At 36.5% G+C, this 22,474-nt stretch overlaps 2 protein-coding genes across 3 annotated transcripts in view; one reads left to right on the top strand and one right to left on the bottom strand.

The window, feature by feature from the left end:
- The first annotated feature begins 4,642 nt into the window (after window positions 1-4,642).
- On the top strand, window positions 4,643-6,212 carry LOC116304633 (forkhead box protein O-like). The gene is made up of 3 exons (XM_031714393.2): window positions 4,643-4,722; window positions 5,074-5,337; window positions 5,792-6,212. Exons 1-3 carry the CDS (start codon window positions 4,648-4,650, stop codon window positions 6,137-6,139), a joined length of 687 nt encoding a protein of 228 aa, XP_031570253.2. The 5' UTR covers window positions 4,643-4,647; the 3' UTR covers window positions 6,140-6,212.
- Window positions 6,213-12,472: 6,260 nt separating this feature from the next.
- LOC116304640 (putative aarF domain-containing protein kinase 5) overlaps window positions 12,473-22,474 on the bottom strand; it is a 49,865-nt gene continuing 39,863 nt past the window's right edge. For both annotated transcript variants that reach the window (XM_089034528.1, XM_031714399.2), the window contains exons 11-15: window positions 17,675-17,766; window positions 17,149-17,332; window positions 16,779-16,853; window positions 15,728-15,823; window positions 12,473-15,043 (exon numbers count right to left, since the gene is read on the bottom strand). In XM_089034528.1, coding sequence (XP_088890654.1) covers window positions 14,770-15,043; window positions 15,728-15,823; window positions 16,779-16,853; window positions 17,149-17,332; window positions 17,675-17,766 — 721 coding nt within the window. In that variant the 3' untranslated portion in view covers window positions 12,473-14,769. The remainder of the gene's footprint in view (window positions 15,044-15,727; window positions 15,824-16,778; window positions 16,854-17,148; window positions 17,333-17,674; window positions 17,767-22,474) is intronic.

Here is a 22,474-nt window from a genome sequence, read left to right as displayed (position 1 = left end):
ATTTTAGCTGTTGAAAAGATTTAATATTTATTGCTTTCTGTTCCCTGTGATGTGTTATAAAAGACTTGAATATATTAAGAATGTTATTGAGCCGGCTTTTCGATTTGTGTCGGTGGGGAATTTGATGGTTGCTGAGAAAACATAGCATTCGAGTTTGCAATCAGAAAATGGTAACTACGAATCTTTTCAGTATGGTAGTAATAATTGTGAAGATGACGAAAAATTGAATAATCCTTATTAACCACAATTCTAACTTGGTACTTGTCGGTTTCAGGCGCAAAAAATACAAGAAGAAAAAGAGAAAAAGGAGGAGAAATGGAAAAAGAAAAAGAAAGAAAGAAAGAAAGAAAGAAAGAAAATCAATGAATTAAGTAAACAAATAGAAAGAAAAGGAATTCAAAGATAAGAAAAGGCACAAAATAATACTTGGCGCTCGGAGTTGTTGGGAAATGGTAACTGCTTGATAAAGGATACTAAAAAAGCTGTATAATATAATTTTGAATTTGCAATTCTCATCCGTACCGTTCGACAGTAAAAACAATTAAAAAAATAGAAATCGCAAATAAACGATTAATTCAATAAATCAGGAGTATTCAGTCGGCCATGTTCTTAATAACACACTCGGAACTTGTGGAATTGAAGCATTTGGAGAAGAATTAGCATAGAATTCGAAATTGTGAGTAATGAAGTCGCGATCGGTGCAATAAAAAAATTGCCATTGATATTATTTGCTGAGATATTAATACTAAAACGTCACTTTAACCAACTGCTGGTGTTTATGCGTAACTACTTGGTTGTCGCTGAAAGGTCCACTGGGATCTCAAAACAGCGCAACAACACTGCCAGCGTTTTTATTTTAAAAAAAGTTTTCTTGTGTTTACGTTATTAAGTGTACTTCGTTAAAGTGCTGAGTTCTCCGTTAGTGTTTTTTAGCTTTTCTCGAACTTTTCTGTTTTATTACTTGAATTTAAACAGTATTTTTATCATCAACTTTTTTGGATTTTGAGAAATATATGGTGAAAATGCAAGGCTATAAAAACAGCATACTAGCGGCGGAAAATAAATTTTTTGCTGACGAGCCAAAATATGTATTTTCTATGTAATATTTGGTTTGCTTCTGCTTAAACTTTAATTTTTTTTGTCAGTTTGTTTTCTTTAATAATTTAAGGTTAAAATGATTTGCATTCGTTGCAGCAAAGTGAATCAGGATATATACAGTTCACGTATTTTGCACGAAAACATTGCTCTGACTACAAAAATCTCCCAATTCGTTTATCTTGAGCTCGAAGGAATTTATACCAATCTTTATTCTTTGAACCCAATTAAATTAATAAAATGAACATATTTCTTCTCTCGTAGGAAAATCCTTCTGAATGACATAAAACCCGACGCGCATGTGCAAACGTTGTCCCAGTGTTTCCAAGTGACGTCATAAACAAATTAATAAAATGAATATTTTTCTTTTCTCGTAGGAAAATCCTTCTGAATGACATAAAACCCGACGCGCATGTGCAAACGTTGTCCCAGTGTATCCAAGTGACGTCATAAACAAATTAATAAAATGAATATTTTTCTTTTCTCGTAGGAAAATCCTTCTGAATGACATAAAACCCGACGCGCATGCGCAAACGATGTCCCAGTGTATCCAAGTGACGTCATAAACAAATAATAAAACGAATATTTTTCTTCTCTCGTAGGAAAATCCTTCTGAATGACATGAAACCCGACGCGCATGCGCAAACGTTGTCCAAGTGACGTCATAAACAAATTGATAACATGAATATTTTTCTTCTCTCGTAGGAAAAACCTTCTGAATGACATGAAACCCGACGCACATGTGCAAACGTTGTCCAAGTGTCTCCAAGTGACGTTATAATCAACACTTCGATCGGTAAAAAACAAAAAAAATTCAAATTTCAGTTCACAACTTCAAAATAGAGGATAAGATGTCTTGAGAACATTACTGACATTTAAATTAGAATAAAAATTAAATAACATATCAAATTATGAATTAATACTGATTAAATGTTTAGAAGGAAATCTTACATGTATACACCTAAGTTCAAAATGGCGCCCGGCTTAGTGAGGTGCATGAAAACGAGACATCCATGGCCAAATGCAATAATATTTGTCAATGCAAAGTATACACTTGTTCACTTGTTCTTTTCTTCTTACATTCACGAGCACAACAATCTTGCGGCATCAAATTGTAAGAAAATACTGTAAATTTGTTTTCATTCTGCTGTGCGCCTTTTTGGACTTAGGTTTATTGGCCGAGTAAGAAAAAAAGATAATTCCATTTTTAGCTAAAAATTGTGTGTTCTGATTAGCGGCGCGACGGGCGGTATTTCTATTTATCATATGACCCGTACGGCCCTGCTCGCGCGCTCTAATAAAACCATTGGAAAAAGTCACGTGATGGGGGCCGGACGGGTTGACGTAAGCGGGCCGGAAAAACCCGTCCGGCCCTGCTCGAATCCACGCGCTTTCTTTTTTTTATTATTTTTATTTTCGTGAGGGTCATATGATAAAATGCTTATTGACTGAGTTAGGTCGGGCCGTACGGGAAAATATTTGGCTCTCGGTCATTTGTACGGACCTCGCTGCGCTCGCTCCGTACGGCATGACCTCGAGCCAAATATTTTCCCGTACGGCCCTCCCACTCAGTCAATAAGTACATAATATATCCTGACGTACGGCTCAGCATCATTAAGGCATGGCTCTCAGATGAAAAACTGATTAGCTATATCATAGCCCGTTTTCTACGAATCTTCCCCAAACTTGGCAAGTTAATGTCTTTTGTGAAAAGAAGGAACCTTAGTGCCTTGGTTACCATGGAAACTAAGTCACGTGACCACAAGGCCGCCATCTTGGATTTTTAAACAAGCCGTTTGTAAACGTACCGAAACATCTTTAAAAGTCATGAAAATGCAGATTACTATTCATATTTACAATGCATATATGGATCTAATTGGATATCTTGGAAATTATTTTAAGTTTAATTTTTACAATATTTTGTATTTTTTCCAAAAAATTAAAAGAGCCATGCCTTAATGGTGCTTAGGACCTACGTCATCCAAGTGCGAGCAAGGGAAAAGGGATTGTTAAATAATAAAAAAATCGCAAAACAAGAGGAAAAATTTAGAAAAAAACCAGTTTTTCTCTATTCCTTGTCCTGACTTAGATCAGCAGAACAGAACAGAACAGAACAGAACAGAACAGAACAGAACAGAACAGAACAGAACAGAACAGAACAGAACAGAACAGAACAGAACAGAACAGAACAGAACAGAACAGAACAGAACAGAACAGAACAGAACAGAACAGAACAGAACAGAACAGAACAGAACAGAACAGAACAGAACAGAACAGAACAGAACAGAACAGAACAGATTAAGTCAACACTTTATCGCCTTACGGCAAGTTAAATAATATTTACTAGTCTTCTCAACACACCTAGTAACGCTCTTTACAAGGAAGACAACACACGTGATGTATCGAAATAACCCAACAGTGGGAGCGGCCGATATGACGTTTGATGTCCTTATAAGGTAAGCGTTAATGCTGTTATGTTCCAATGAGAAAAGCATTAAGATATTGGTTTATTCTGGTTGCTCTTAAGATTCAGATTGTGAGGTAAATAGGGTGTGACGGGTTTTACGATTGTAAAGACGGTAATAAAAAATTACTCTATGGAGGACTTCTCTACGTAATTTCTTTAAAGAATATCACACCAACGAATATATAAATATGCTTTGACTCTAGATATGAAAATACCATTCCTCTCAAATCAGTTACCTCGAAGGGTAATTTTGTGCTTATATTCCTATATTACTTTTTGTTTTTCTATCTTGACTAGAAATGAATCCTCCTACGAGATATCAGGATGAACAAGGTAAGTCTTAAAACTCTTTTGGTACCTTACTCTTAGATCTTGATATAAGAAGAATAGGCAATATTACGGATTACATGTGGAGCGGTGGGATTACAATGTACAACTTTAAATAATCCTATGAAACTACCTTGGTGCCTCGCTCGAGTGCTTTGTGTTTGACCAGTGAACCGATGTATGGAAAATGTCGAATGTTTCTTGCATTCCACTATAGTGCACTCTAGTTGTGTGACCTCTGTAAAAATGCTTTTCATACTATAATGTACAAATGTATATGATCATTATCTTTTATTGCTGTCGTTACACATGTATCACATGGATGGCGTTAGTCAGTTCATGTCTGGATGGTCAGTATAGGCGCACTATACTAAAGTTTGCTCCAGTTTTAATGATTCCGTTGCCAAACCCTATTTTGCCGGTATGATTAGCTGGCAAAAGAAAACCAAATGCACGGATTTTGCTCGCTAGAAAACAAACGGAATTCACATTCCATACAATCTTTGTTGTCACTTAGTATTAAAGCTAAAAAGTCTGTTGGATAGGTCAAGTACGATCTCATCTTTTGAACTATTTTTTCGTGGCCTTTCGCTTTCTGGCATTTCAAGAATTCTATCTTACGCTCCACATGCAATCCGTAGAGTACTGCCTATTCTTCTAATCAAGATCTAAAAGAAAAGTATCGAAAAACTATAAATTAACAACACTTAGTTCTTACAATTTTATTTATGCTTTTTTTCTTACTTGAAGTTAGTGAGATGCATGATGGAGAGTACGTCAGAAAGGCAGCGGTAGCTAAAGATGGCGACCGGCAAAAGCAATTTCTTATCGACGTAAGTCAGTAATATGCCCATCCCAGTTTTTTTTTACTAAATAATCGATTACGTTTCCTTGATTTACGAGGGTAGCTTCTTATAGCACTAAAGCTGTGGCCCTCATTCCATGAACAAATTGGAATGTAGAGGTAAATATATTTTTCGGAAGGGGAGGGATAGAGAATGCGGAGAAAAACCTTCAAACCACAGCAGAGAACCAACAAGGATTTTTACTCTCAGCACAACACCGAGTACAAGAATCAATCGCATTGACCCTGATTGCATTGGTGACGAGGGAGCGCTCTCACACCAACGGTACCTCTTAGAATTTTAGTATCTTGACTAGAAACTTTTTTTTTTCAAATACAGACTCCCTTCCCCAAAAGTGTTGAGCAAGCAACAGCCAAAGACATCAAAAGTCCAAGTGATTCCAAACAAACCATCAACCCTATAGTGAAGTCATCAAGTCCCAAAAATGCCTGGGGAAATTCCTCGTATGCAGAACTCATTACCCGAGCCATAATGTCCTCTCCTAACAAGAGGATGACTCTACAGGAAATCTACGCCTGGATAAGTGATAATATCCCATATTTTATGGACAAGAAAGATGTTCCAAGCACAACTGGATGGAAGGTAGGTCAAATGTTCAGGTTTGATAGATTCGGTTACGCTTCCTGTTTTTATACCTCATAAATTCATCCTGCTGGTTTATTGCACAGTACTTACTACCGTTGTCGTTTGAAGTACGACCCGCGAAGTTGAAGTCTCGTTCGTCGAAAAATATTTCAAACGACCGTCAATCGAAAAACTGAAAAAAAACAAAAAAAAAAGAAAAAAAAACAAAACAACAACAACAAACAATATGTTGAGTGAGAGTTTGGACAAATTTAATATTTTAGAGGTCGGATTTGAGGTCCAAAATCTTTAATTCAGTCCAACATCTTCCTCAGTCAATATATTATTATATATTATATAATGAACGATCGTTGAAATGCTTGGCGTCGGCGAACGAAACCGATCAAACTTCGTGAGTCCCACTTCAATGTCAATGGTAGAAAACTCAAAAGAGCTTCTGCTTTCTCAACAGAATTCCGTCCGCCACACTCTTTCTATCAGAAAACGCTTTGTACGTATTCGCAACACCGAATATGGTACTTTCAACTACAAGAGTTACTGGACGATCGACCCAAACGAAGAAACAAGAAAGCGCTCCAGAGGTCGGCGTTCCGCGGGAAGTCCTTCTATGAACTCCAATAACATTCGTGATCCACAAACAAGTGACACAAGAATAGCTATAATGAGAAACGGTTTGATATATGAGAGGCCAAAAATAGAATTACCAGGGTCTTGTTGTCCGTATTGTGAAGGGCATAGAAGATTGAGTGTCGTGTTACCATACCAACATGGTCTTAGTTACTATAGTTACCAATTTTAATAAGGCCAAGAGCCTCTTTATAGTTTTCTTAGTTTCTGAAAAGGAAAAGCATTTTTATCCGAGTCGTTTTGCAACTGGATTTTGTAATTATCAACTAATTAGAAATAGCACATTATTTCAAAATAAACCGGCAAAGATACATAATGCAAAACGAACCAATTTGTGGGAAGGAAACGATGTAATTGGTTTTGGTCGATGTATGTACTAATGATTAAATGCTTTTTTCCTGATTGGTAACTGACTCCATAATGTGATTGGCAAACCTTGCTATGACACTCTATTAAGAAATCTTTGCCGGTAATAATATTAAAGATTGGAACTGTTTTAAATTACGTTGCTTAAGATTGTATAGCCTTTAGTAAAAATACACAGGTGATTGTAGAAAATCTCGCTCGCTGATTGGTCGAGAAACTCACACTATCACACGATAATCACCTCCAGCGATAATCCAAAATGGCGGCCAGCCGCTTTGTTGCCGACACCGGAAAAAACTGCCTTTTACCTTCTTGTTTTTCGTTTTTTAAAAGAATCACCTGTGTACCAAAACAATTATTTGCCTCAGGCTCAGTGATTATTGGGGAATATTTACCTCGCTGCTCGAAGACTCGCGTCTCGGTAAATATTCCCCGATATTCACTTCGCTTTCGGCGAATAATTGTTAATTAATATTTCTAACCTTACTGCGGGTTTCCATATTTTGCGAACTCAGACCTTTCAACGACTTGTTGTGAAATTGTTTTATTGAAAAGATTCATCATTAGTCTCGTTTGTTATATAGGGACTTTAAGATTCGCAAAATCTGCGACGGCGACGTCTACAGGAAGTGTAAAATACTGCTCTTTGGGTTTCGATTCCGTTTAAAGTTCGTCTTCCCTGTCGATGAGTTGACTTTATTGATGAATTTCTTAAATGAAATATCCAATGAACAAAACCCCAGAGAGAAATTATTTATATTTCGGTTGACGTCGCCGTCGTAGATTTTGCAAATCTTAATAAAGTCCCTATCATCCAACATGGCCGACGTGTCTTTTGTTGTTGTTGTTTCATTCTCTTGGGAATGATTGAAAACCAGTTAGATAATAGAACCAGTTCAAACGTAAACCAATCAGAAACCTAGACTGCACGAGAATGGCAATTTCATCCTTGCGTTAAATGTCAACAACGTCATTTTTGATCATCGTCATTTTCTCGTGGAAACCGTTGAAAGGCTAATTGTTTTCTCTTGCTTTTTGATTGGCTCTACTTCCCAAACTTGGAATGTATTGTTTTCATTTTACAATTCGATTGGTTTTTGCTGTCTAAGTGGCCCCAGTTATAGTAGTCGCACTGTAATTCTGTATAAATATCATATAATCGAACGAATTGTATGCACCTTATGTTTACTTCATTATAGTATATGTAATAAAAAAAATTAAAAATTGTGTAATAGAGTCCTAGGACATTATGCTAGAAAAATTATTAAAATAATATCATTTATCATATAGTAAATGAAGTAGCTCTTTTAACAGCATGAAGTGAGGAGTGATGTTTCGGATACGAGTTGCTGTATTCTATTGGGGTTTCAGAATCCGAGTGGAATTTCAAATGCCAACGAGGCGTAGGAGAGGCATTTGAAATTCCACGAGGATTTTGAAACCCCAATAGAATACAGTGACGAGCATTTGACACGACATCTTATACTCTTTTTGTTATGTTTGTTTTAATTTCAAAAGTGAAACTGCGTGGTTCTTGAAATTTTCATCTTTATAGTAGCTGCTTATTGATGAAAATTTTCTTGTCTGAAGTTCACATTTAGGAGTATATGGCTCGTTATACGTAAACTTCTGGCCGAGGTACATGAATGTATCCGCATTGGTCCTGGTCGAATCAAAAGTCTTCTCGGCCTTTTATATGGCTTAGTTGCCCGAGCCACGTTGTAAAGTATTCGAAAATACTAACGCCCTTAGAATGGATGTTCCCCCCATATGTGTTGCCAACAAATGGTTGAGCAATGAATATTTAGTTCCAACATCAAAACGATGCGTATCCGTTTTCATTTGGCTCCACTTTGGACAGCGTTTTCAAATTGATGAGTTTTCGATGAATACGCTCATCGTTTTCGAGCGTTTTAGTGTGGAAGGCCAAAATGCATCGAAATGTCCGCGTTTTCAAACGAAAACGCATTAGTGTGGACGGGGTCTTAGCCACCTTTCCGATCCGTTGTTGCATTAACAATATGGCCCCTCCATTGTTTTAATTCCATTCTGTTTATTGTAGGTGCTACGCTTCTCCGATGCTTTTGCGTAATCTCCCCCCTCCCCTCCCCTCCACCGTCAAGCCTAGCCTCATTTTTTTAATGACTACCCCCTTCTCCCCTCAAATCTCACCGCCCTTACTTTTCCGGGTTGAAAAAATAACGCAGTCCCTAAATTTTTCATTCAAACTATGCACAAATGATTTACAATCTTTGCACTGAAGTAAAGTCCAGTAAGGATAAAGGCAAAGTCATCAAATCACTGTGAATCTATTTGCCTACAAATTGTCTATATCTGTACCCCTAAAGTTGGTTTCAAATGACAGCAGCAAGTTAATATAAGCTTTACCGCTTTCCGGGGGGATCTGCTGTTCATTTGGCTCCACTTTGGACAGCGTTTTCAAATCCATGCGTTTTCGATGAATACGCTGTTCATGCCGCGAGTGAAAAAAATATTTATGATGAAACATCTATATATAAAAAAAGTTAATTAACAACGAAACAAAAAACAATCTTAAGAATGAGTTAAATGATTGGAGATACACACCAAACGCATAATAAATCCTTGTCATGACGTCATCTTAATCGCCTTACGTCACCAATTAACATTATCGTATGGGACATCCAATCCAAACGTAGATAGTTGTTGCTCGAGATGAAAAACATGGATTACTTTTGAAGGTAATTAAGAGGAAAACACCTTTATTTGATGTCATTAGGTGATGTAATTTGTTTGTACATAGCATTATTTCTTACACCAAAGGATGATGGTGACCTATATAAAGAGCAGCGTTGTCCCACATCAAAGCCATACTCTACACCAGCTTGATTGATTGATGACAGAGTAGCGCTTGAAGATTGAACGATATGAACAGTAACCAAGAACTAGCACACGAAGAACTGAGTAGCAATTACAACAGTACTGTCTCTTCGCCAAGTAAGCAAAATATTACCCACATCTCTTCAGTTGAATTCAACAAAGACAGATTCAATCAGAACGAGTTTTTTATTTTTATTTTTACTTAACCACATTTTTGTTCTAATCGTGAACTCCAGTAATCAATAAGGATCTGACAGAGGGAAAACACACATCAATTGGTACATGGTTAGAGAGCTTTTCGCTATTTTTTTCTCTTGATATTTGGCTACATTTATTTGGGCAAACTTAATTATTTTGCCCATTTATGTTTTTGTTTTACCTTTCTTGTACAAATTCGTTATCTAAGTTCCATAATTTGTGTAAAAATAGTCCAAGTGTGCTAAGTATTTTGTCTTTGGCAAGATATACAATAGCAGCAAATTTTATCTCGCACCAAGATTTCATCATAGACTAAGGTCAACCTGTTATGTGATAAAAAAAGATTAACCTTTAAATAACGTACCAGTTACATTGTTGTGAACGAGGGTTGTTGTTGTTTCAGAGTACATGACACCGTCAGTGATTAAGATGGTCAAGCAAGAACCCGCGACAAATGATTGTTCGAGTCAGGAAGGTAAGGATGATCGATATCTTTCATTAATTTCCATCGAATTAATAAAATAACGCAAAAGTTGACGTACTGAAAAAAAAAAAAAAAAAAGAAAAACGAGCAACCAACCAAAAACCTACCGAACAAACCAATCAAATAAAAAACTAACCAAACGAACAAACATACAAAAAAAAAACCAAAAAAAAAAAAAAAAAAACCAACAAAAAAACAAAAACGACAACAAACCAAACAATCAGCCAACCAATAACCAGTCAGTCAACCGACCGACCTACCAGCCCACCAACCTACCAGCCCACCAACCTACCAGCCCACCAAACAAACAAACAAACAAAACAAACAAACAAACAAACAAACCAACCAACCAATCAGCCAAATAAAAAGAATCAGAAAAAAATCCATTTTCCAGAAAAGAAGAGCATTGATGATAGCAAACTTTTATAGTAGTTGTGATAATATCTGAATGCTTGCTAAATACTTATTACAATAATTGGTGGTGGACGTACGTAATATGTATTATTAACTGCGTCACCTTTAAGTTACCTTTAGTTAGAAATTAATAAGGGATAGCAAATACAGATAAATTTGATATGTATAAATGAACTAATGGACAATGTAAGATTGAAAGAAAAAAAATTTTCAGTGTTGAACCTAATTTCAGAAAAGCGATTCGAATCGATTCTTGACAACGGAAGAAAAGAGAATCCAATCTCAGGACATGAGTTCAAAGAGGCAACGTACGAAGTAAGTATTTTTTTGGGTCGAAACCTTCTTCATGTAAGACCAAGCAATCAGCAAGTACGTATAAACCACGAAACCAGTTATGACGTAGTCATGGGTGTAACGAGAAATTACACAACCATGCAATTAGGAAAGGCGTAATCGAACAAACAGTAATCACGTAACCAAGCAACCAGTAATCACCTGACTACGTAACTAGGAATAACGTAACCAAGCAACCAGTAATCACTTGACTTCGTAACTAGGAATAACGTAACCAAGCAACCAGTAATCACCTATGTAACTAGGAATAACGTAACCAAGCAATCACTAATTACCTGACTACGTAACTAGGAATATCGTAGCCAAGCAACCAGTAATCACCTGACTACGTAACTAGGAAAAATGTAACCAAGCAACCAGTAATTACCTGACTATGTATTTGGGAATAACGTAACCAAGCAACTAGTAATCAATTGTAATTTTAGTCGATCAAGAAAAATATAAACTTATTATTATAATAAATACAAAATTTCTGTTTCTTGTTTAACGAAGGTGTCAAGTGAAGAAGGAACAACTACAACAGAAAGAGAAGAACCACAAAAACCCAACAACGTTGTTGTTAATCATGCGATCGGGAAAAAGCAAAGCGGAAAGTCTTCCTGTACCCAACGAAACGCCTGGGGGAATTTCTCTTATGCGGACCTCATCACACGAGCCATAATGTCCTCTCCTAACAAGAGAATGACCCTACAAGGAATCTACACCTGGATAAGTGATAATATCCCGTATTTTATGGACAAGAAAGATGGTCCAACCACAACTGGATGGAAGGTGAGAATGGTCATTTTATACTCTTCTAAAAATAGCTCGAGCTACATATTCCTTTTTAACTCCACCATGGTTTTTGAGCGAATGATTTCCCATGATACAGATCAAGCTAGGTGATAACGCATCCTCCGTAATCGGCAGTTTATGGGGAAGTTTATGCCCTAATAGTAGACAGAAATAGTAAAACATTACGCCAGCTTAGGCGTAATGTTTTACGATTTCACACCACGTTCCATTCTCTTGAGAATACGATTCTTTGTTTGAGTTGCATCCATAGTAATGTTTCTTCTTGTGTGCAAACTTTAAATAAAGAATTTATACTCTAAATAATGACACGTAGTCTGAAATGGGGAAAAATCGTAATGTAGTAAAAAAGCGTGTTTCTCAATTCAGACGTGTCACTGGTGTCATTCCCTAGAGTATATATACGTTTTGCTCAACTGTTGAGCATGAGAAGACACATGAGTATACAACTTAACCAAATGATCTTATTCTCATGGGAATGGCACGTGGTCTGGAGAGAGAGAGAGAGAGAATATATATATATATTGGTTCAATGGTCCCTGACACCAGTTTCTTTCATCCTTAGAATTCCGTCCGCCACACACTTTCCATAAGAAAGCGATTTATGCGTTTACCAAACATTGCGTTTGGCAGTCTAAATTATAAAAGTCTTTGGATGGTTGACCCATATGCAGAAGCAAGGAGACGTAACTCATCTAGTTACCCGCTTAACTATCAAGCTGAATCCCCAAGGATGGAAGTGGCCGACTGGAGCCAGCAATTGAGGGTGTGGACCTCTCGGCCTCTTGACAGAGCAACGCAGACCGAGTTTCCCAACACGCCGTGCCCGTACTGTAGGCACCTAGTGAGCTTAAACCCAAACATCGGGGACACGTTCACTCAAGACGTTTCAGGGTATCAAAATTGATTTCTTAAAGAAATGGGGGAGTGTGTCTCAGAGATTCTTTCAAATCACTATAATTTAAATGGGGGTAATGTGCCGTAGATAAGAATACATAGAGTTATAGATCTAGAATAAAGACAAGAGCAAAGCCAAAATACTGAAATATTTTATGTAATGAGCGCACCAATATTTGATTGGCCCAGAGATTATTTTAAACTAATTTACAATGGGGACGGTGTTTTCGTGTTTTCGGTGTTTTTGTTTAATTTAAATTACATTGGGCGAATGACTTGGATGTTTTGTATATAGAAAACCAAAGGGTTTTTACTGGAATATAATATATTCTTAGTTTGGATCGAGTTGAATGTGATCACCCCTGAGATTATTTGACATTAATTTACAATGGGTAAGGTGCCTTTGGGAACGGGATTCAAATTACATGGGGCAAGTGACTCGGAAGTCTTGTGTATAAAAGTAAAACCAAAGCATTTCTACTGGCATATATATTCTTAGGTTGGATTTGAACATTTAAAATAGCTCAATAGTATATATATGCTGAAGACACGTATAAAATCTTTATAAATTTCAGTAAACCTCAAAAAATGAAACTAATTTATGTGTATGAACTCAATTTGCACATCATTCTGTTGGGAATTTCAAAAATACAAGAGTGAAAGGGGAGGCGAGAGATTTTGAAAGATGAGTATTTTGCATATCTTTTACCTGGCTCAGTCGAGTGCGTATATAGCATAGTCAATTCATATTAAGCAATCCTTGCCATGGACCTTTTTACACTGTAACCATGTTTATTTTCATGAGAATAAAAACCATTCTTTCACCTGCATAAATTCATTCTCAAGCACTTGAATGCGAGGCTACGTGTGGTGGAATCTATTGTTCGTTATAAAATAATTGTTCTAAATCTCGCGCACTGATTGGTTGGGAGCGCGTGCTTTATGATAGCACACAACACGCTCGCGTACTTTCAGTTTCGTCATTCCTGTAATTTGTATTTTATAAAAGAAATAAAAAACTTGCTTGCTGTGCTGTGTGGAGTTATAAAGCACTTAGGGATTGGCAGATCACTCGAGAAATGTCGAGAAGCACTCCGCTACGCGTCTCTCGTGCTCCGCCAGCCCCCACGTGATTTATATCTGCACACAGCACGCGCGCGCGTTTTCTATTTCTTCAAACCAACATGGCTGCCGCGTGAAAAAGGCACATTGGAACAGAAATCAGAGCAATACATAGCCCTCCCATCGTTTTTTTTTTTGCAATCTATGTGCCGAGCTGTTTCTTACAATGTAAGTTACATTGAAGACATTAACGGGAGGTGCCCTTTTCTGGGTAAGAGGCGATAAAGAAGTAAAATTCTTTCTGAAAGTGGTCAGTACCAAGCGACAAAGAAAAGGAAACATTGCACGACGATAGTGCATTATCAATACTTCAAAAAGGTTAAGAAACCCAAACATTACAGTAGTTTCGTTCATTATTTCGTTGTTTATTTACGAATGCTTCGAGGGATATCGACGAGACGTACATTGCTATTGCTTCGTTAAGGATAAAGAGATAAAAATGTCAAAAAAAAACGAAGACGTTTGTCTTATGTTTTAGCTTTATAAACGAAATCAGTCAACGAGAAAGTCGCATGTCAGGACCGTAGCAACCAGTACGGTTGGCCCGGTTTTAACCACACCACCTTTTACCTTCAGAATCATTTTTCCCCCTCGTAAAAAAATATTTATTAAACAAGTAAATAAAATACCGGACCACATTTCCTAAAAACCGGAGGACTGTCCAAGTGGTAGCCTTGCGTGTATGCTCAAAAGAATGAAGATAGAAAGATAAACATTTAGGACTGATCAACTTTGAATAGCTAAGAGGTGATTGGTTGGACAAATGTTACTTTTTGTCAGACATTGTCAGTTGAATGGCCATTAGTTTGGACCGCTATCAGTACATTTATATATTATGTTAAGGCGGATTAGCAAACCAGCAGGTAGTTTGACAAGCAAATCCATAACAAGTTACGACATGCATACTGTGTGACTACCAAAGTAAACAATTAGAAAATATATGGTTAAATTAAAAACCAAACAAAAAAACAAAACAAAACAAAACAACAACAAAAATATAAAAAAAAAAACAAAAAAAAAACAAACAACACGAACATTCATTTGACTGGTAGACCATAAGCAATTATCAATTATCAATACGCATTATTAAATAGTATAAGTAACTAATGAGGAAAATCAAAATTGAAATCGTCCAATCAGAAACAGGATCGCCATTATTTGCATTCACCTTGATTATATAACACTGACTGTATCTCTTACAATTATGCTTTTTTGCAGGGTTTATAATCTTTTAATAAAATGGACTTTAGGTGATCTCACCATCTTATCTTGCACTTCAAGGAAAAACGCCACCATAACCATCATCAAATAAAATCTTACTCGATGTCTTGTGCCGGTAAAGTGTAACCTCCTCCCATTATGTGAAAGAACCAAACATTCGCTGTGTCGGCTCGGATTCTCCACCGTTCACTTAGTTGTAATTTTATCCCTAATCGGGTCGAGATCTCTTCTTCTTTGGCGGTTTTTCGGTCTAAGTCTTCTAAAGTTCTAAGTTTTGATGTGAGATCTGTCATTTCAATTGGAGCTCGACCAAGATACTGAAGAAACAGAATGTAACGCTCTACTAACCACGCTCTTAGGCTCAGGTACCTGAAATGGACAATAACATGGTAGCAAAAGGGGCTCTTGCACCATCACGTAATGGCAAAAAAAAGCTCAGTTTCCCAGGAGAAAAGACTCTATTGTTGTGCCTCTCCTGTCATGACTGCCATCACGTGATGGTGCAAAGCTTCTATGCTGAATAACATTTTAGTGCGACATTAAAGTTTGAAATTTAAGCTTCGTCTTAACACTACAACAGCTTTCACGCTAGCCTAAACACCTATTTAAAAAAAAGGGTTGTTACAGTAAATGGGACGCGACAAGCGATGTGAGATATGACATTGAAGTTCCAAGAATAGCGGGAATGGCTGCTGGTTCTTACTATGACTCTCTTCAAAGCATTAAGAGATCCAGTTATGATTACTTGCAGACAAAATCATTTCAGCGCCTCGAATGTTGGTGCTACACAATCGTCACATGTATGCCCATTACTCCTTTCGATTTTGGAAAGTCCATTCACCATCCTTTGGTTCCGACAGCGTTTTTTTTTTTTTTTTTTTTGTTCGTTTGAAAGATGTGTATATATAATTGTACTTTACTTGTGTAGTTTGTGTGTTATAGTTTGTGGTTTTCGAGGAAACATTTTCCAAAAATCAGAGTAAACTTTGAGACAGAGTGGGATGGTATATTTTTGTTAGGTATTTTTGATAGATAGAATAAATGTTAGCTTACCGTATTCTAACATCGAATGCAATAGTTTCCCAATACGTTTTTATTTTGGCTGTGAAAGACCTGTCAGCTACTTTCTCATTGCATCCACATATGGCACTGTAAAAAGAGATTATAAATAAAATCAATAACGGTTTTAATTTAATTTTATTTCGGACTTTAAAAAGACAAACCCATTTTATTCAATCCATAACATTTCAAATAACCCAGGGTAATGCATTGGACTTCTTCGATGATACGGCGGCCATCTTGAATCGCAAGGCATTATGGGCCACACATGGGCAACACAAAAGAAATATGCTGAAATGAAGACTCTCCAATCTTTGAGGAATCTCCTTAGTTGCGGAAATGTCCATTTAAAAAAAAATCATCTCTTGTCAAATTGTCTTGTTATGAACCTGTAAGTGGACAGAAGATGTTTAGATAAACGAAACCGGTCTTCACTAATTGAGTCGTTTTAAGTGCGTGAAAGATGTTTTTAGAAAAGAATTTAACCTTATCAATACTATCATGACGAATTTAACTAAATCTTTTGAAGTCTCAGCAAAGAAGATATCTCAATCTTGTTATGAACCATAAATGTCAATCGATACCATTACTGTAACAAAGGTTTGTGTATTTGCTCTCTGGATGACCCATGATGCCTTGCGTTTCAAGATGGCCGCCGTATCGTCGAAGTAGTCCATTCAGGGCACGACTACCTCTCAGATAGAATAGGAATATAATTTTGCTGGGTTTTGACATTATAGACCTAACTTGGGGTTAAACACGGAGACGCCAAGTGACAATAGGTGACACTGGACCCGGTAAACTAAATTTTACGAAAACAAAGACTGCATCACAAATGGCAAACGTGTGCGCAACCATGTTACTCAAAATCCCTTAAGATATGAATAACAATGCCGCCATCTTGGTTGATTTAACAAGAGAAGCTAATGAGGAATGCTTTTTAATCGTCAACCACGATGACGGAAATGACGTAACATGCTCCTGCTCTATACTTTCTCAGGTGTAAACATAATACTTAAAAACAACACTGAAAAATACGACTGACCATTTGGCCATGATCACAAAGCGGTCGACCGGTGCACCTAGATCGTCATTTACTGCTCGTACTGTGTTGAGATTCCTGTATTTAAAAAGATAGACTTATTTCAATAAAGTTAGTTACCAAAACCGACAGAGCTGAGACTGCTGATGATCATGGGAAATGCTTCATAACGAGCAAACACTTTGATACAAACTGTAGCTTGAGGATCCTCACAGGAGGTGAAAGTACTCTAACACACTGATAATGGATCTCAAGTAAATCAATAGTAGTCAAGGGATTGAAACATGTAAAATACACATAACCCATAACGATCTCAGCTTTGTAGCTTTTCAGTAGACTAGTTTAATAGTAATGATTAGATATTAAGCATTACCTGAACACTAGTAACATTGTCCTTGGTAGTTGTTTCAGTATTTTGATTACTCTTTCAAAGTGTCCCTGCGCCAGTTTAGTCATAATCTTGAAGTCTTCTTCAGTGACCTTTGTTGTAAAGAGTGCACCTGCACTACCCCAAGCGAACGGTCGTTGGAGTAAGATCTGCGTGAAGTTTTCATAATCTGTACATATTATTAAAAAAACTGCTATAAATCCTGCATTTTGATTTGTTAGAGGAAATTGCTTTATGAAAGAACACAGCACACGTGTGCACTTTCTATTGTGTAATTCCTAAGCGTCATTCTTCTTTGAACGCTTTTCTTGTGTTCTGCCAACATTGTGTGCTTTATAACTACACACAGCACGCGTGGGCATTTTCTGCTCCTTCAATAACCAGGTGATCTCGTTTTGACAGCCCATCAAAAAAACAGCCAATCATCGCGTAGGAAGAATTCTGATCAGGCGGTCTATCGGGGAGAAAAACAACAAAAAAACAAAAACATCCTAATATTTAAAAAACTCACCATCTACGCCAAGCTCTTGACTATAATACTTCATTTTATCCTGTTGATTCAGAAGAATTGATCTCCATAGCTTGCAGAGGGAGATGCGATCCCTGTGGAAAATTTGATCGAGAGGTCATGGGCAGCATAATATTAACTACTTCTATTGAATTTGCTAAATGAATTCTACGAATTCTATGATCAGCCCTTGCTAGTGCACTACCATTACGCCGCCCTTGCTATGGTGTTGAGTAGCCATCAGGAGAACACCAAGTCTTAAGGCCTTCTGATAAGGTCATTTGAAAAAAGGATATTATTAATTACGGTCATTCGAAAAAAGGATACTTTTAAATATGGTCAAGCATACTCTTAAATATGGTCATTTGAAGAAAAAAAAAAAAAAAAGGATACCCTTAAATAACATCATTTGAAAAAATGATACTCTTAAGTATGGTCAAGGAAACATTTAAATAAGGCCATTTGGAAAAAGAATCATCTTAAATATGGTCAAGGGTACTCTTAAATAAGGTCATTTGAAAAACGCATCCTCTTAAATAAGGATACTCTTAAATATGGTCATTTGAAAAAAGGATGTTCTTAAATATGGCCATTTGAAAAAATGATGCTCTTAAATATGGTCATTTGAAAAAAGGAAACTCTTAAATATGATCATTTGACAAAAAGGATACTCTTTAACTAGAGTCATTTGAAAAATGGATACTCTTAAATATGGTCAAGAATACTCTTAAATACGGTCATTTGAAAAAAGGATACTCTTAAATATACAGATAACCTATGGGAAGTAATTCATGGTCCCGAATTTCCTTAGTTACCGTTGCTATATCCCCAAATTTTAAGCATAAATTGTAGCAAAATGAGCAAATTTTCGAGCAAAGTTCAATATTTTCACGTTTTTATGACTTACTTTCTCACTATGTACACTCGGATTTCAATCATTTTGCTATCTAGAAATGCTAAAATTTTTGTGAAATAAAAAAAAGTCCATTTTTTTTTTACTTTTCTATTATCTCTCGTAAAAACGAAATATATTCCACCAACATTGGGGAATTCATTAAATATATTTGATGAATGTTTACACGTATGAGTAAAAGAAATTAAAGTGATTAATCGAGCCGAAAACTTGGAGCTAGGAAACATTGAGTTACAAACAAAATGTTTGCTGATTGGCTAATTCGATCGGGTCGATAGAATCGAAATCACCTGGATCGCATGAAAAATCAGGGATCCAATGTTAAATTTCTATTAAGTCTTTGTGATTCGCGCGCTGTCGGTTTTCTCGTTGAATGCCACATCTACATGAGATACTTGTTTTTGATTGGTTCATTGGCCGTTTATTTATTTAATTATTAATTGAATGCTTACATCTGGGAACTTTTTATCTGTTATTCTCAGCCAATGAATTTCATATTCAATTACTTCAATCCATTTGTTAATCGTGATATCTTCCAATGAGATTTGGATTTCTTTTTTGTAGGAAAAAGAAACAGAATTTTTAAAAGGAATTCTTCTTACAAGTCATAACATCCTGGTTTTTTTTTCTATGTGGTCAAAGAAGTTGAATTTTTTAAAACTTGCCAGCGAAGTATGTTCGTAGAAAATCGTGCTATATTTTAAGAAGTCTTTTAACTATATCTTTAACAGCTTGTCTCAGGTCTCCCATTCGCCATAAGTATAATATAGGATTAATAAACGAATTAATTGCTAGGAAAAGCTCTCCAATTCGAGTTAAATGGGTCAACTGAGCCACTTCCTTAAATATGCTTTCCAAAGTTGCGAAGAAGAAATACGGTAGATAGGAAAAAAAGATTGCAAGAAGAATAAAGACCATGGTGTGCAACGATCGTCGATATTTGTTGACATCAAAGGTTGGTGTTGGATTGGAAACAGGGTCGCTGGTGTCGCTCGTAGACACTTGTGAAGATACTTTTTTCAGATGGTAGAATGCCATGGAATAGAACAACGTTATGATGCAAAGTAGGACGATAATGTATGGTGCGGTTAAGAATATAAATGTATTTGGTGGCGTTTTATTCAAGATTAAAATTACAGCGATAGCGTAAAGACTACTTTGAATGAATAAGCCAGCGCAGAGGACGCAAATGAGACGTTTGAAAGTGACAACTGTCCTATAGGTAACCTTGAGTTTGATAGCCAGATGTCGGTCAATGCTGATCATCGCTAACGTGAAAAGACTAAAGGCGGCAAGGAAAAAGGGTAAAGGGCCAAGTATAATCCAACCAAGACAATAAGAATCACTTGTAATTCCCTCGTTGACTATTGCCAGATTGGCAAATACTGCTGATGGTTCAACGATTATTCCAACTAACAAGTCTGTGAAAGCAAGGCTCGCCAGAAGGATTTGTGATGGTCTGTGTAGAGGGGGAGTCTTCCAGATAGCTACAAGAACCGATGAATTCAGCAAGATTGTCGGTATGGCTAAAATTGCATAAGCTGAAGTGAGAAATATTCGTGTCCAAAAAAGTGTCTTCACTTTCAGACCATAGGAGCAGATGATCACCATAATTTCAGTTAAAAGGCAAAGACGATTTAGTTCTCCGAAACAAGACTGTTAGGTCTTCAAAGGATATTAAATTGCAGGTGCTAGTTCGAATCAAGCAATGGTCAATGCTTAGCTTGCGCAAATCTATTTATGGTGCACGCGGATAGTTGGGAGAGCACGATAGTAGCGTAAGAGTAACTCTAGCTACCAGAGTGCTCTCCCAACTATCCAAGTGCACCATAAATAGATTTACGCACTGCTAGATCATTGGTCATTGCTTTTATAACATAATGAACGACTTAAACGATAAAAAACTGTTTATTTCGATCTGATCAAATCACAGATTCTCCAAAGATGCGAGCATGATACTTTTCGAGCAAAATTTGAAATCAGTCAAGTCTCGTGTTTGGAGCAAAAAAAGCTCAATTTGTATTGTAAATTTAATTTTAAAACTTTTCGCGGAAAATTCATGCAAGGGAAGCAGTTCATAAATGAAGTTTAATCGTTTTCATTCACAAGACAGTTTTTCAGTGACCGAGGAGAAATCAAATTAGCGACCTTTGTTGAAGCTTGGCTGCATCACAATCTGAGCAATTTGAACCGTATATTTTTTGAAAACTGAGGGCCCCGTCCACACTATGCCGGATAAATTTGAATACGCAACTTTCACACCGAAACCGAAAAAAAAAGTTTTCCGTCCACACAAGAAAACGGATAAAATGTTTCGCGTCCACACTAGTTCGATCAGAGGCGGCAAAAACGCTTCATTGCACATCTGAGCATGTGCATCGAAGCTGAAATTGATTCCGGGGTGAATTTTTAGCCTTCCCGCCATGCTCCCATGACAATCATGACGTCATCGTATTCGAAAAATTTCGGATACGAAATGTTCTCCGTCCACACTAATATGTTTAGCCGGCGTTTTCAAATTGTTCCACTCTGGAGACCGTATTCGAAAAATCGTGTTCGGTGAAGAATTGTTCCTGATTCGCCCGGACTAGTGTGGACGGTAGGCCTAACCGAATAGATAAAAATTCGGATTGAAATTTATCCGGCATAGTGTGGACGGGGCCTGAGTCGAAAGATTGCACCAGTGGCTTTACTTGGACTCCAGTAACCATCGTGGTGTTTTGCTGGACTGCTGTGGTGACCTGTACGGCGGATTGAGCGAGAAAAATTGAACTAATTGACTTCCAAACCTGCAAGACTTCTCGACTTCGCTGCAGTAAGCTGGCCGATGGAAGAGCGAGTGTTGTAGCGAAACAAACTTGAGTTCAAACAAATACGCTATGAACTTTTTATGGAAAGGAACTCAATAATTATATTTTATCTTTAATTAAATGTACAGAAAGGTAGACTAGTTAGTGTTTTTTAGTTTTATTAGAATACTTGAAATTTTCACCGAATCTTCACCAAATTAATTTTTTCCTTCATAGATGCGGAGCCAATAAGAGCGCGCGTTACATCTTATGTTATAATGGTTAAATATGCAGCAGTCACAAGCTGGAATGATATACCACTACATATAAAAACCAGTACTTCACATGAAGTCTTTAAAAATAAGCTTAAAAAACATCTGTTGCTTTAGGATTTTGATTGTATTTAGGTCTTACCTTAATGTAACTTTATTTCCTACTTTAATTTATTTCAAACTTCACTTTATTATAACTTTTTATGTGTATTGAATCTATTTTAGTTTGCTACTTTCCCCCTTGTAAGTTCTTATTTGAAAGTATTATATAGTTTCAAGGTGCAGAATTATTCTTCTTAACCCTTTTGGGTTGTTTTCTTCTGCTCCTCCCAGTTAAATTTCTTAACAGTGATGTAAAGTATAAAATTTTCATTCAGGGAAATAAAAAACCTTGAAACCTTGAAAAACCTTGAAACCTTGGTTGTTTAAGAGCGCATGTCTGTAACGTCGAGAAACCAAAGAAAGTTGAGAAAAATCAAAGTTGATTTTATTGTACCAAAAGAACTTTTATAGATAGGTATTTCAGAAAACAAGATCAAAAAGTCCACGTGAAATTTATGGAAGTTTGAAATATCAATTAAAACATAATAATAATAATAATAATAATAATAATAATAATAATAATAATAATAATAATAATTTTAAAGGATTGTAGCTTAGACCATGATAAGGTGATAGATAAATTGGGCTGGAAGAGTCTTCGAAATAGATGTTCAATTCATAAGCTTATTTTTATTTTTAAGTGCTTAAATGGCATTGCACCTGAGATTTTTAATGGTTACTTTAATTATGTCTCACATGGCTATAATACTAGACAAAATGGTTTAAA

Source organism: Actinia tenebrosa, unplaced genomic scaffold (genome assembly GCF_029948245.1).
Source record: "Actinia tenebrosa isolate PJP-AT-01 unplaced genomic scaffold, QUT_ActTen_1.0 PGA_scaffold2__45_contigs__length_23673736, whole genome shotgun sequence".
Classification (NCBI taxonomy): Eukaryota; Metazoa; Cnidaria; class Anthozoa; order Actiniaria; family Actiniidae; genus Actinia; species Actinia tenebrosa.
The sequence above is the reverse complement of the archived record's forward strand: the minus strand, read 5'-3'. Positions and strand labels throughout refer to the sequence as shown.